The sequence below is a fragment of the Sebastes fasciatus genome, chromosome 3 (assembly GCF_043250625.1).
Source record: "Sebastes fasciatus isolate fSebFas1 chromosome 3, fSebFas1.pri, whole genome shotgun sequence".
Taxonomy (NCBI): domain Eukaryota; kingdom Metazoa; phylum Chordata; class Actinopteri; order Perciformes; family Sebastidae; genus Sebastes; species Sebastes fasciatus.
This window is the reverse complement of record NC_133797.1, coordinates 12,393,988-12,410,348: the sequence shown is the minus strand read 5'-3', so window position 1 is coordinate 12,410,348 and position 16,361 is coordinate 12,393,988. Positions and strand designations below refer to the sequence as shown.

The window sequence follows — 16,361 nt, the reverse complement described above, 5'->3', positions numbered from 1 at the left end:
TATGAATGGCGATGACACGGCAAAAAGTCCCACCAACACAGCATGGTAAACAAGACAGGGTCCGTGTTTCAAGACAGGTCGGGTTGCCGACATACTTTGCAGATCTGTGATCCACTGAGGACAGTCCGCCCCGGTTGACAGTCGAACCGAGAGACCTGTCCCTCTCCGCAGGAAGAGGCGAGTTCTCCACAGCCCCGGGAAGTGGCGATGTCCAGGTGAGGGAACTCACGGTTGGAGCCTCGAGCCACCTTCATCTGGGCCTTTTCAAGCCAACCTATAGCCGGTGCACCGGAGGAAATGCGATGCAATAGCCAGCTAGCGCCGGGGAGACGTCTCGACCCGCCGAGTTGAATCCCACACATTGAGAAGTGTAACAAATATTTTTGGCTCATGTGGCAGGCTGGATGTCGGACCGGATGTCAGATCAATTTGATTTAATTTGAATTAGGCTACACAATGGTTGATTATGATTGGATAAAGGTCCAACATGTTACGCCATATAGACATTATCGCCAAAGTTCTATATGTCCTTAATACCTGGCTTAGACTTAGACCACTTTATTACCATAAGACCTGAAAGTAGGGGGAGAAAAAGTCTCGTTGTCCCCCCTATTCTAGCACCTATGTGCCAGCACGACTAAAAACCAGAACAGAAATGCAGGTTTTCTGTTCAAACTTCTCCAAGGCAAACAAGGGATTACTCAAGTGATGTCATTTTTTTTCAGACTTGGCGAATGTCTCCCAAAGCCACAGAAGACATTATACATCCGAGTAGTGCTCCCCGTGATTAGACTTTGAAAAATTGGTGTAGGGCTCCTTTAATCCCACTTCAAAATCCAACACAAACCTTATTGTTGCTCAGCTATTTCAAAGAACAAAATACTGTTGAATAAATGTAGAAGGTTCCTTCAAAATGTTTACCACACAACCCAGGACAGATTACCTATAAAAACCAATGCTATTGTGTGCTTGCCTTTAACGTTAACTCTCAAACCATCACATAGAAAAATAAATGTAATTGGGGAAAAAAAGAGAACTCATTTTTGCCAAGAAAAGCTAAATAATGCTTATTGGGGGATAAACAGTGTGGTGAAGCTTCCTTAAAGATAGACAGGCAGGCGAGTGAAGGATTATTATATCCTCCGTCGGAAGACTGATGGCGAGGAGAGAAAATATCTATCAGCTGCTCTGGGAAAGAACAGGACAAATACAAAGGAAAGGCAAGGTTGGACACCAGAAGAGGCCCGGTGAGGTAAAAAGAATCAAAGAGAGGGATAGTGGTGCGTCTGAAAAGGAGAGGAAGTTAAAAGAGAAACGGAAGAAGACAGAGGGAACACAGTGGAGAGGTATTTGAATATATCGTGTGTCTTGGGACAGTTAAATCTCGCAGTATTGATGGTGTTTATCTCCCACGGGGGTTTACAGAGAAGTTTAGCATAGCTGCAGGCTGGAAAGTGGAGCTGACAGATAACCAATAATGAGCTCTGATTGATGCCTGGAGTTATGCACGGTGTGGAGCCGTGATACAGGTGACGAATAACACACACACTGATAGATACAGTATAGAAGCACACACAAGCAGGTGAGCTGGCACCGGCTGCTCAGTGCTAAACAGAAGATAATATTCAGTAAAAGAAATAGTGCCACATGTCCTCAGGAGGTGTGTTTCTGCTTACGTGTACCCCTGGAAAGAGGAGTTGATTCAATACAGGTGAGGACACAGATAAAGAAATGAAGGGGTGAGGTGATGACGGAGGGAGGGGAGGTGTGGGAGGGGGGGGGGGGGGGGGGGGGGGGGTTCAGGCGAGACAAAGCAGGCAATCTCCCCTCAAATGAATATTTGATGAGGAGGCTGATATGCTTAAATGAAACGTTATAAATACACAGCAGCGTTAATGGGTTGTCGAAGAAAAACGCGAGCGGTTTGCTGTGTCTGAGCGTCTAGGCTGTCATCAGCACACACAACACACAGATTATATCAGGGAGTTGATGTACTGCCCAATCTACAATACAGCCAACACAATTAGAGGATTTGGAATAGACTCATGTCGGGGGATTGAGAGTTAAAAAGACATTGCACAAAGTGATCTCCAGAAACCACAAACACACTCACCATTCTCTCACACACACAAAAGCAAATGCACGCACTCAGAGTTCACTTTACATGCCACAGTGTTATTCCCCAGAACCACAAGATCGTCTCTGGAAATGGATCTTTGCACTAACATGATGTTTGCATGTCAATTAGAGGCTTATCAGTGCAATTTACTTCGGCACTTTGTTCCACAGTTTTAATTAGATGCAGAAGTACAAAGACAGAAAAAAGAGGGGAAAGGGGGAAAAGAGGGAGGATATAATCATTAATGTTTATGGTCCCACTGTTGCTGCATTAAAGGCTCTGCAACCCGTCAACTATACATTAATGAGTGAGTGCTTTTTTGGTGAAAGTTGTGGTACTGCGGGCATGAGGAGAGGCTTCTTTGGAAATGGTTCCTTGTTGGTGCGTTCAAGTGTTTAAAGCAGCAGTAGGTAGTACTGGAGTATGATTGAATTATGAAACAGTCACTATATTGTTATATAGTCTCTGAGCAGCTGTCAATCACTCCCAAACTCCTTGTAGTGTACTGTTTAGCTGTAAAATTAGAAAGTTTGTGACCCGGCAGCCATGTTGAGATCAGTTGAGGAAATACCAAGCACCGCCCACCAGCCGGAGCAAACTTTCTCATTTTAAAGCTAAACAGTACACTACAAGATGTTTCTGAAAACATTTGAGGTGAGAAATAGGCATTACAGTAAAAGAATATTGATTCATATTTGATGAGCGCTGCCTAGTTTGACAGTTTGATCGGAGTTCTCGAGTGATTGACAGCTGCCTCTGTTGAATGAACAGCCAATAGGAATGCTCTCTCTTTGAAATGACCTGCGTTTGGCCAAAGTGTACTGTCATGGGCTAGATTTTTGAAAGCCTGAAAACAGAGCCATGAGGAGGTGCAGAAGTCTAGAAGAAGTCTTGAATTACAATATGCTGAAAAGTTATTATGGAATTTTTGCCCAATGATGCCAAAAATATACTGCCTACTGAAGCTTTAAGAGTTGACTGCTCAACAGTGAAATCTTACTGCAAGACACTTGTATGGTCAGTCAGTTGGAGCCGGACCAAATGGAGGTGGATTGGTCAGGGAAACATAATAGTTTTACCCAAAAGAGAAAAACAAAGTCTTCCGAGTGGTCTGGTCTTTTTATACACATCTGTCATCTCTCTGTACGAACACCTGATGGACCAAATCTCGACTGGTCAGACTGGAACATTGGGGCACTGGGGTCACCACCACACATAAGTGAACATCATCTCAAGTGGTAACTCTACCTCTCTGAAATGTATTGGTTTTATGATGAATGGCTAGTAGTCTTTGCTATGTTAATTTTAGGCACTTGTTTCCTTTTATCCTTATCCTGTAGTTCAGCCAACCTTAAAGAAAAAAAATTATTTAGATCCCTTAAGTTTCTGCATGCATTTTACAAAGGTTTTAGAGTAAGCTGTTCCAATTTATCAGTAATTCATTTATCAGATTTTAGAGCAAAGTGCTGTAATCTCACTTCTTGAAATCAGTGGCAGCTTAGTTTACAGTTTAAATTAAAGTACTGACAATGAATGAACATAGTCAAATATGTTTTAACACCTATTATCAGCACAGTTCCCAAGTTGTATCGATATGCCCCTTATGCTACCAGTATGCAGACGATGCACCACTAAAACCAAGTAACTTTCTTAATTGGGAAAATGAAAACCTATCAGAAATCTACCACTTCTTCAAACATGTGTGAATTGTTTCAGAATGAACTTGGCTTTTTTTTTACCTAACTCAGCTATTCTCAACCACTGGGCAGGGACCCACTTGTGGGCCTCAGAGCGCCACTTAGTGGGCCGCGGAGGTACTGCCAAATAGTTAGATTAACCTCTTCAAAATCCGATGGCTGCTGTTCTGTCTTTCCGAGGTTGTAGCGGGCTCAGTTTTAAAGCTGGAGTGAAGATATTGGTATCATATGAAACTAAAAAAACTAAGGAATCAATTGTTCCCAACCATGTTATACTAGCTTGTCGACAAAGAGAGTAAATAATTCTCCAAATTTAAGCTAAATTCTGGCGAGGAAAAACTGGCATGGCCATTTTCAAAGGAGTCCCTTGACCTCTGACCTCAAGATATGTGTATGAAAATGGGTTTTATGGGTACCCACGAGTCTCCCCTTTACAGACATGTATGTCTTGGACGCAAAGACACAAAATGGAGGGGTTTGGTGAGGAAATATGACCATGTATACTTTGGATTCATGGTCATTACACCTGACAGTGGCATAACACATACTTAAATGGTCTTGGACTTCTATAGCGCTTTTCTAGTCTTCCGACGACTCAAAGCGCTTTACACTACATGTCAGTATTCACCCATTCACACACACATTCATACACTGATGGCAGAGGCTACTGAGGTGCCAACTTTGCCCATCAGGATTTAATCTAAATACTCATTCACACACCGATGGCTATGCCTCCGGGAGCAATTTGGGGTTAAGTGTCTTGCTCAAGGACACATCGACATGTGACCCGGAGCAGCCGGGGATCGAACCACCGACCTTCCGATTGGTGGACAACCTGCTCTACCCTCTGAGCCACAGCCGCCCGATTATAGACCAGTTTGTCTTTTATTTGGGAAGGTGACCCTTGGAATTTTTTTAACAATCAGAAGTGGGCCTCAAGTTACAAAAGGTTGAGTTCCTAATGTGAAACTGGCTTCCAGAAATGTGCGAGAAATTTACTGAGAAAATGTAGATCCAGCACTTTCATCCCTGATGTGTCCAGACCCCTGTAGTCTTATCTGACCTCTGCTTGTTACTTTGAGCCACTTCTGACAAACAAAATATTCAGTTGGGGTTGTTTGTGTGAGCCGGAAGGCGCAAACATCATTAGGATGTAGCTTGAGGACAAAGTTGATCAGAGATATTGTCTAATTAGTTTCACAACAGGAGGGGGCCGGGCGATAGATGGAGGACAAAGAGGAGAGGAACGGGATAGTTTCTGTTTTCTCGCCAGTTTCAGCAACCGAGACCTCACTCTTCCAATTTATTTACTTCTCAGATAAATATGGTATTTACTCATTCAAATATTCAGTCACGGTGGACTTGCAGAATATTTCTTTTCTATGAACTCCTCCCTCATTATTGCATCGTGCCACTTCTCCAAAAACACATATTGAGTAAACAGACTGGTGTGTGGCCCATTTTCTCGCTTAAAGTCTTGTTCACACAGTTAAGTAGATCAGAGCTGGAACTTGGTAAACACACAACAACATTATGTGATTGCGTGTCCAGACTGATTAGCATTTGTGTCAGTGCATACAATCTGATGTAATTAGCTCATACTTATTGTGACTGCTATCCTCACATTATCTCTCCTTCGGGGGTTTTACGCTCAATCATCTGGGCTCGACCTCTTTGTGGAGGTAATATAAGGGATGAGGGAACTAAAAGGTAGCGTTGTTCCGAGTTGCGTCCAATACTGCCCAAAGTTTGGGAACGGGTATCGGCGAGTACGCCAGTCTATGCACCGATCCGATAACATAATTTATTAACCCAGAAAAAAAATCAACTTGTCTAACCAGAAATCAATTCTTCTTCGCCACTCCAAAACAGTAGCCTTCACTGAGCTGTCGCCCTGGATGTATCATGGCTGCCACTGGAAACAACTGTTTTAGAGCAGCGAAGAAAAACTGATTGCAGGTAGTTTGTCACATGACAATAGCAAACAACAACAGTGCGATGCTAGTGGAGAGTGTAACGGTAACGGTAGTCAGAGCAAGGAAAATGTCAGCCATTTGGCAATATTTCACAGTGGAAAATCCAACAAGTAAAACTATGTATTTGTTCATGTTTTACAACCTGAGCCAGGCCATACAACGAAGATAGTAATCATATCACATCCACATAGTCAGTAGTAAACAGCTGTTAAATAATAATAATAACTATATATATTTTTTTCACGCTTGTAATGGATCAGAATTCGGTATCAGTCGATACCGCAAGTTCAGGTATCGGAAAGGAAAAAATGGTATCGGAACAGCTCTACTAAAAGGAGAATGAATATTTGTCTTACATTCATCAGATGGACAGAAACACGACTTCGAATGAATGATTATGTTGCGTTATGTCTGCTGGATGTGTGAATAAGCAACTGTTCGCTAACGTGTTTGTTTGTGTTTACAGGGTAGAAGGTAACCCGCAAATTTCAAAAACCTACAAAAAATTGCAAAAACTCTCACGAGACTCGCTGCCCAACTACCTATCCGAACCGTAACCATCTCGTGAGTTTCGCAATTTACCTTCTAGCCACGACCTGTTTACAGCTTGTTCTGCTGCCCCCGGGTGGCCAAAAAAAATTGTGCAGCTTTAAAGTTGTATGTAAAGTCAATTTGAACTTTTTTTCTGATGTTGAATAAATGTGATAGATCCAAGTGTAGATTTGTTTGTGGCACTCCCACCTTTATTTGACAGAGGACAGTGTAGAAATGCGGAGGGGGGTATGACATGCAACAAAGGTCCCAGGGCCAGAATCGAACCTGAGACGTTGCGGTTATATGGCCTGCACTGCCACCGCTCGGTTACCAAGGCTACTTCAGGTGTACCTTTTAGCATTTTAATGACATCACTTCTCTGCAAACTCACCCAAACACACTGAATCAATGAGTGTAAGCTGTTTGACTTTTTACTCGCCGAGTTGTAACTCCACAGTTCATAAATGCTGAACATTGAACAAGTAAAGAAATGATCCAAGACAAAAGCATTTGTTATCAAAGACCATATTCATCGAATGAAAAGTCATATTTCACTTGTGCAGTGTGTGGGGGTAAGAAATCAAGTCTCCTACTGACGGCCGATGTATCAGACTCAGACTCGGTCGGCAGTGTCAGCAAAGGACAGTGTGTGTGTGTGTGCGTGTGCGTGTGTCGAGCTGACGAGGATAGTTGTTGCAAAGCTTACGTACAAAGAATGTGAAAGAAACTTAGTTTAGCTATAACAAGTTATTCTTGATGTTTCTTCCGTAAATAGTCAAAAGAGAAAGCACTAGTTGAGTAATAGGAAACCAACCTTTATTTTAAAAAAGAAACATAAATATACCTACAGGAGTTAGAGATGAAAGAAACGAGACCCTACACTTGAAGAAGTTGCATATTTAAGATCTGCTTCCAGTCAAAAAAATAATCATTTCAAATGTTCTGAATGAGAAACGAGTAATTGTTTGAACAGTTTTCCTTCGAAACTAGCCACTCGGCACATTCAGATTAATTTGTTAAACTAATAGAGACAATGACTTGTGTGACGTGCAGTAGTGAATGTTAGTCATGGCTTTGATCAAAAGCAACGGTTTGCAACAACAATAACATGTTTTTTTCACTTCAGAGCATTCTTAACTACGGCTTAAAATGTTCTACCCCTTAGCAAACATGTAAATACAAAATACTTGTAAGTTTGTTTTGAACATGTAGAGAATTAAGTTAACATTCGCACAACACGCATTCAGCCGCAAAGAAAGAATTAATGCTCTAATCAAAGAGGATTTACAATAATATTCAAACTCAAAAAGGCCCAGGGTCACCGTTACCGATGTTGTTAGGAAGGACATAATGTTTCACTAAATCTTCTCGCATAATTACTGGAGATAAATCATAAATCTGTACTGGGATCAGTTTGACAGCGGAAGCTACTTACAACATCATCGGTGGCACAAAAGTTGGAGATGATCATCTGGGTTAAAAATACTGGAATTCAATTAAATCCAAACTTTCGTGTGTCAGTTAACAGTCCAGCCAATACTGCAGATTGAACACGAGGAACCAGTGCAATACGGGCACTTCCTTAAATTATAACACATATATCAACGACCACAAAGGGGGCAAGTAGTCCGGAGAGTGTTCAGGTCTAACCTTAAGGTGCATCCAGCCTGTCAGTGTGTCTCTGTGTCCATTGTTCAGTTCAAGAAGATGAGGACGAGTCGTGGAAAGAACAATCGAGGATTGTACTTGTTGGTGTTTGTATTGTATTGTATTGTATGTGTGAAAGTATGTGCATATGTCCACACGCACACAAATGTAATGTGTCTGTCCGTCTGAAGGGAGGAGGAGGCTGGATGTGTGTTTGTGTGTGTCTCAGGAGATGGTGGAAAACTCTTTGAGCAGGACGTCCTGACTCAGTGTGTTCAGAGACACATTCTTCCTCACATTCAGACTGATGGAGCGCACCTGGAGACAGACAGAGAGGGACATTTATTACCAGGTCAAAGAGATACCAAACTGTGCAAACTGTCCGTAACTTAAAGGTATAATATGTAACAGTTATCGGTTGGCATTCAAAGTTGTTCCCTCCTCCTCGACTCAACGAACGAGCGAGTGAGGGAGAGAGAGCAGGAGGGAGCTATAGAGTGAATGAAGAGAGGGAGCGGCGTTAGGGAGAACAAAGCAGTGAATCGGAGAAATAAAACGTTATTTTCTGATTGTTTCAAGGCGGTTACGTTCTAAAGCACAAATAAACACAAAACTAACTGCAACGTTGTCCTCTTTGGCTCAACGCTGCTCTCGGTCAAACTGACCCACCACACTCTGCACACAGCAGAGGAGAGACAGAGGAGCAGGGGATGCAACAAACCCGTTCTCATCAGTCAAATACGACCCCTTTGTATCTGACAAAGCCAAAGGGGGACTTGTGCCTCGGTGTCAGACATCGAGGGGCGTGACAAAGAGACGGTATTTGAGGACCTGAACTGGCTGCACACCCTGCACGCTGGCACAAAGCCACTTTGCTGACGCTCAGAAGAGTCCCGAACACAGCAAAATAAGAAGAAATGAGAAAATCCAGGCAGAGGGCTGCAGGGTCTCTGCAGAACCAGACACCACCACACACTTCCAGAGGGTCATAAGTGATGATTGAGAGGGATTACTTTTCTATCAGTCTACATTGTTTTTTAGGAAATTCTTGCATATACCTTTAATTTGACTTAGAGTTGAAAGATGTCGGCATTTACCAGGCAGGGATGGCAGGCAGACTCTATTGAGTTGCATTATGGGAAGGGTAGGATGTAGCCCTTTTAGAGTTTACAGCAAGTCCATATAAGGGACTAGCTGTGTCTCAATTCTGATTCCGTGTAGTACACCGTGCACACTACGTACTTACTCGCGTAGTGCGTGAATTTTGATGGCAGGTAGTGTTGTCTCAAAACACACACGGCCGTTATGCACTTAAGGGAAGCATGTTAGATCAGCTGGTGATAGTCAGCCACGGACATCACGCTGTATCGGCAGTAATTCAATTCAGATGGATAAAATAACCCAATAATGGCTTCTATCCGACTACAGTATAGTTGTACTTAGTGAAAAAAACACATGTATAACTTAAATTTGTATAGTTTGATGTTCGCCATTTCAATCGCAACCGCTGCAGCCTCCTCACCCGCCTTCACAAGTCTAAAACGGGTTGGTGGCCCCTCCCCTACATCGCAAAGATGGAGACCGTTGAGGATGAGAAGAAGAGCGTTCAGCACTCAACGTTTTGGCCGTTATGAATACAACATCCGTGTATAGCAAGTTTAAGTACAAAAGTATGTGAATTGAAACACAGCATAGAAGTCAGGATATCTCAGCCTGTGCTGCTTCCTTGTTGACTATTCTTATTTTGATGTTTGTCTCACAAGCCTTCCAACTTCCCAACTAAATCAGTGGAATACCCCTTTACCAAAGAACGAGCCATTTATTGTAACACTGCCATTGTTTCCTGCTGGTGGTGTGTGACGAGTGCATCTCTCATTTTTCATGCTTATCTATACCGCACTGTGATTGACTCATGTTTTGTTAAATACATTGTATAATTTATGAGTTCTCTATTTTTTTTAAAAGAAAAACGTTAGAATCACATACATCAATTATCAATAATACAAAAGTCCAGGTGAAAATTTAACTTTAAAAATATCATTTGCACTGCAAGCACTATATTTTAACAGTTTTTTAACCTACTCTGGTCATTTCTGTTCACTTATTACTGGAATCATTTTCTCAGCTGTCAACTTTGCAAAAAGCCCTTGTTTATTGTAAACATCAGTGACACGTGTCATGCTGCAGCAAAAAACAAACACTTTTAGGTGCTTAAGGACGTAAAATCTGGGTTAAAAAAAAAAGTTGCTAAATGTGTATACCCTCCTCTTCAATGCAGAGCATCCTCCACTGACTTTAAATGGAGTGACACTACAGAACCTGAATCTTAGTAGACCACATTAGCACCCACAATACATTGCTCTCTGTCTCTTACCAGCTCCTTGAAGAAGGCAGCCTCTTTGGGCTGCTCCGAGTATCTCTCAAACTGGTCCAAACCATCCTGCAGTTTGAGCGTCAGTGTGTCATAGTTGGACCGAACCACCTCCAACACCTAACGGGGGGGACAGATAAGGAATCAAAAAATTAACGTGTTGCATAACTCTGTGTTTAAAGCGAATAGTGAACACTTAACTTGGGTAGTCACCAAACACTAAAATATTAATAAATGTATTTAATACTTCATTACAGCATCTTTATTTATGAATGAGAGATCATGATCTGGTTCCATCTGGTTCCTCTCCTCGTTATTTCCAGTCACTAACTGCTAACTCTCAGGGTCAACTCTGTAATCAGGGATGTGATTCGTCGTTTGGAAAAAGGGACGCATCATCTGCAAATAGATTGATTTTTTTAGCCTTCTATTTGCTTTCTTACTTGTTTTTTTGGGCCTGTTTCTCTAAAAAAATGCACACCATTAGCTAGAACTTTGTTAGGTTTATCTAACAGTGGTTGTTTTTATAGTGTTTTTTATTTTCAGATGAGGAGACTGTTCTTTAATCTGTTACAAAATTGAGCCTCTCTGTGTGTCTGTACCAGTGAGATCTAGTTAGACTTGCAGACTTTCACAATAAGGGCACTTTTGCTTTAGGAAGGACTCACTTCATCATTTTAAGGTCAGTGTACAAATCCAATCAAGCAGATACAGTACAAAGTGGGCGTGTGTGTGTGCTATGGTTATAAAGTGCACAGGACACACATGCCTGAAGTAAAGTCCAGCTGAGATGAGAAGGTGAGCTGAAATCAGAGGTAATTATGCAGAGATTCTCCACACTCCCTCCCCTGCCATCCCCCCATTCAGCCGTGAAATAGCCCCTAAGCAGACCTTTTTCATTATTTTATTAATGTCCCTGCAACACTCCACACAGCATGAAACATTCACAATGAGATGCATGAGCCGCGCTTTGTCGTGCTTCCCAGAGAAGCTCTATAAACGCACACACACACAAACACTCCTCTCAAACGAGTCCAGCTTTCATCCAGATAAACACACAGATGTTAACCTATACGTGTTCAATGAAGGAACACACACAACACGTACATATTCTACTTTAGCTCTGGTAGTATATCTACTTTACACCTGAATTGGTATTTTGAAATTTAAATCAACAGAAGGGAAAACATTCTTCGTCCTTTTATTTACTTCTAAAAAATCTACAGCTCTGCTTACAGGGGAAAAAGTGCTGTTGTTTTTATTTCAACCTCTTGATGGTACACTGATGAAAAATTCATACTCATATCTCTCTCTCCCTCACAGCTCTCCATCACCCTACCTCTCTCTGTGGAAATGTGGAGGGAGGTTTGAATGGTGACCTCAACTAATGTGTGTTTAGGTTTTTTTTACCTCCACTGGTGGCGAATGGAGAGGACGGAAATATGAAAGGAGGGGGGGGGGAGAAGCGTGAGCTATGACGAACTGGTTAGAAGCAAGAAATGAAAAGTAAATGAAGAATTAAAGAGAAGTCAAGACAATGTAACCTTTACCACATGCTGCTTTAGCAAACACCGGGATGATAAGTGTTTGTTTCAGCGGTTTTGTCGACTCCCCTGAGCAACTTTCTGCATCACTAAGCAGATATGATTGCATGCACGCAGTTGTCATTGTGTTTATCTTGCAGCGCGGCCTTGCGGGTGCTCAAGTGTGTCTCGACTCTAATATGGTATTGTGGGTGAGAGACAGACAGACAGAGAGTACAGCAGCTCATTTTAATGCTGTGTGTTTCTGGATGCAATCCATCTTCTAGTGTCACTGTTGGGAGTGAAGGCGCTGCAGGCGGATGGAGTGCAGGTGGTTACTGTGTCTGTATGCGTGTGAGTCGAGAACTCTATGTCAAAAGAAATGCAAGGTTTCACACTTCATTTAAAAACAGGGAGAGGGACAGAGGCACACAGGAGGAAAAACAAACTTTGTTTGAACTTGACTGATCTGAACGTCCCTCAAATGGACCAATAAGTCTCTAACTCCGCTCTGCCCCATAATACAGGTTTGAGTCCACAGCTGTGCACTGGAGAGCTGCTCTGGTTACATTAACGTTCATCACTAAGATTTATTTTGATTATTTATCCTTTATTTTACCAGGATATTCCCATTGAGATTTTAAATCTCTTTTTCGAGGGAGTCCTGGCCAAGACTGCAGCATCAAAGTTTCACATAAAAGCACAACCAAAAGTCTTTAAAAGGTACAGTGTGAAGGATTTGGCGGAATCTAGTGGTGTGGTTATAGATCGAAACCAACTAAGTACCCCTCCACTCACCCTCCCTTTCAAAGACTGTAGTAACATGAGCCGCCGAGTGCAAAACCGTGGTAACGCAGTTCGCCTCGCTCTGAGGCCATCCTGACCATAATGCCAATACTTTAGGAGCGACAGAAGTCAGACGGCGACTGGCGGTACCACGGTTTTGCACTCTGCGGCAGAGAGTAAGGAGAAAGCAAGAAGCGACAGGCTGATTTTTTGGGAGATGAATTTACAGGGGACTTTACCTTTGGTGTCCATTTGCTGTGAACATTATTTTGTTCAGCCTGAGGTAAGATGTAACTCTAGATGTAGTCCACTCAATTCTCTCCTGCCTTTTGAAAATCCAACCTACATTTCATAAAATTCTGAGACTAGCAAGCTACCGTGCTCCAAAAGGACTGTTTTTTTATAAAAAGTATTTTTTGGGCATTGTTCATTTATTAGACAGACGGCAGGAGGAGAAGACAGGGAATGAGGGGAGAGTATTGTTGTTACTGTGTAAGTACTGCTACTAGCCATGTGAAGATTTTGGAAAAAATTCTACGTCCCTGTCCCTTCAAGGACGACATAGCGTATCTTACAGGCAGCCAGCAGATGCACTTTGAGACACCACAGCCGCTGTCAAAGTTGGAGATGACTGAGAAGCAACAGCACTGGAAAATCCTCCTGCTTCCCTGAAGTCACCGGTGTGGCGACATTTTGCCTTCCCCGTGAGTTATGTAAACAACGAACATGCCGTTGACAGAAATCTACAGCGGCTGCAGAAGATTTAGAGACTGCAGCAACCAAAGAAAACAACGCTCAGCAAACTGTTTGGCAATTTCAGCCACTTATCTCCACTTAAAATCGATTGTGTGTCTACATCACTTTGTAGTTGTCCAACCCACGACTTAAAGGTGCAGTGTGTAGGATTTGGCAGCATCTAGCAGCGAGGCTGCAGATTGCAACCAACTGAAACTTCTCCTGTGTGCCAAGCATGTAGGAGAACTACGGTGGCCGACACAAAAACGTGAAGACGCGAATGTCCCTCTCTAGAGCCAGTGTTTGGTTTGTCCGTTCTGGGCTACTGTAGAAACATAGCAGACTCCGTGAAGAGGACCCGCACCGTATGTAGATATAAACGGCTCATTCAAAGGTAACGAAAATACAACGATTCTTATTTTCAGGTGATTATACACTAAAGAAAACATAGTTATTAATATTATATTCTACTTCTGCCAATAGATCCCGTAAATGTTACACACTGGTCCTTTAACTGTTTTGGTCTCACTCTCAGCGCTATCATAACAGCGTTTTTGGGCGTGGCATGCAGCTGCTTTCAGTTAAAAAAGCTCTAAAAATCCCACTATACCCTACCTGCTCAATACCAAACAGCAGACTTTCGCCAGATAGCCACAAAACACGACTCAAAATGAATGATGATGATGCTCAGTAACTGCTGGATGTATAAATAAGCAACTGTCTGCTAGCAACTTAAAAATAGATTGGAGCCAATATGGGTAATAACTTATTTAGGCATTTGCACTACAGGCCAGTAGGAGGCAACAACATGGTTATTCTTGTTATTTTTCAATACAGGCGCACAACTTTTGTATCAGCATAAAATTAGCTGACAATGATACACGAAGACGACTAATGTGAACGAAGACTGTTCAAAACTACCAATTATCAAAAACAAAGTCACTTTATCTAATGAGAGGGGTGTTAATATCATATAAAACCACCTAAGCTAACTTCTGCCTTCCCTCTTTGTTGTGAATAAATCTAGCAGATAAAAGCGGAGAGGTAATTGGGGAGTATAATGACCAAATCCATCACTCTCTTATCAGCTTGTAAAAAAAGGACTCTTCCGGCTGTTTTCCTATCCTCACCGATTTGACATAAGTGATAAAGTCTTAAGTGGAGCTCACCACGCTCGTATCAGTGAAGTTCAGCCTCCTTACAGGCTCAAGTTTTTTCCCTCTAATGATGAAGGAATAACTCAGCGTTTCACAGCTTGTCCAGTTTCTTAACGACTCAATTCTCCCTCTGTGTTTTGTGTGGCCTGCAGACATCAGAGAAACTGAAACATTTACTGTACTTTAATTCAAGTTTTCTTTTGAGGGTGATGTTTCCATTAAAAGTCCAATAAAAGGTAAATACTGTGTATGTTTCGGAGAAAACTATGAAAGCTGTGTCCAGAGGCGACAGCAGCTAAAATGTGAATGTCACCATCTGTCGTGTGCGGCGTAAAAAGCTTCATATTTGTTGTGAACTGGGTCCTCCCACCTGCATGAACTGTGTGCAATGACTCAGCCACGATGAGTTTAAAGCTCAGTGGTGTGTGGTGATAACAGCGGCTCTTCTAGGTGTCTCATCACAATGAGCGATGTCTGAGTCATCCATCTCTGCCACATAACTGTAAGCACTTCTTGATGAATAGGCAAATTCTTTCAAAATAAAAGGCAGTGAACCCCTTCTCAAATAAAGTACTGAGTGTTTTTTCACTGTGTGATAAAAAATTCATAACATTTACTTTTGAAATGACAAGAGTGATGTTTCAGTGGAGTTCCGCCCAAATGGCCCCGAGATGTTGCTGAAGTTCGTTTTTATTTACTTCTAGTCAGAGTGTAAAAGGAGGAAGTGTGTGTTGTGTTTACCTGTTCTTCTGACAGCTGGGAGATGTGGTTCACGGCAGCGTACGACTCAATCTTGGGATTAAAATGGTTGACAATGGCCCTTAAAGACAAAAACACAAACACTTCTGATATGAAGCAGAGTGGACAGAGACAGTCTGCTTTCCGGTTCATTCCGGCAGCCTTATTTCACATTTATTCTTTTGTCTGACAATAGAAACATAAAACTCTATGAATCAGAATTAGAAGACTTATATAATTATTAGGGCTGTCAAAGTTAACGCAAATTTGTTTTAACGCCACTAATTTCTTTAACTCAACTTACAATTTTTAGGTTGTATCGGGCTCAGTTTTAATGCTGTGTGCTGAGTGAAGATAGTGGTATCATATGAATATAGGGAACCTAATGTGTGTGCCGAATGTCATACTAGCTAGTTGTGAAGGAGGCTAAATAATGCTCCAAACTTGCACTAAATTTTGACGAGGAAAAGCTGGCATGGCCATTTTCAAATGGGTCCCTTGACCTCTGACCTCAAGATATGTGAATGTAAATGGGTTCTATGGGTACCCACGAGTCTCCCCTTTACAGACATGCCCACTTTATGATAATCACATGCAGTTTTGGGCAAGTCATAGTCAAGTCAGCACACTGACACACTGACAGCTGTTGTTGCCTGTTGGGCTGCAGTTTGCCATGTTTTGATTTGAGCATATTAATATGCTAAATGCAGTTTCTGGACAATATTTGTCATTGTTTGTGTTGTTAATTGATTTCCAGTTATAAATATATACATACGTTTGTATAAAGCAGCATATTTGCCCACTCCCGTGTTGATAAGAATATTAAATACTTGACAAATCTCCCTTTACGGTACATTTTGAACAGATAAAAATTGTGTGATTAATTTTCGATTAATCGTGATTAACTTTGGACAATCATGCGATTAATCACAAAATATTTGTAATCGATTGACAGCCCTAATTATTATATTATATTATATCCTATTATATTATTCTGTGGTGCAGTGCAGCATTAAGAATCTTGTTTAGGTGCAAACTAACAACGTAATAATATTGAAAGACTGAAGGTTTGCAGTTG

At 41.8% G+C, this 16,361-nt stretch overlaps 1 protein-coding gene across 1 annotated transcript in view; it reads right to left on the bottom strand.

Annotated features, from left to right (window-relative positions):
- Positions 1 to 7,120: 7,120 nt before the first annotated feature.
- Positions 7,121 to 16,361, bottom strand: part of armh3 (armadillo like helical domain containing 3) — a 28,926-nt gene continuing 19,685 nt past the window's right edge. Inside the window, exons 24-26 of the mRNA XM_074629009.1 lie at positions 15,287 to 15,365; positions 10,348 to 10,464; positions 7,121 to 8,291 (exon numbers count right to left, since the gene is read on the bottom strand). Of these exons, the coding sequence (XP_074485110.1) occupies positions 8,199 to 8,291; positions 10,348 to 10,464; positions 15,287 to 15,365 (289 nt within the window). The 3' untranslated portion in view covers positions 7,121 to 8,198. The remainder of the gene's footprint in view (positions 8,292 to 10,347; positions 10,465 to 15,286; positions 15,366 to 16,361) is intronic.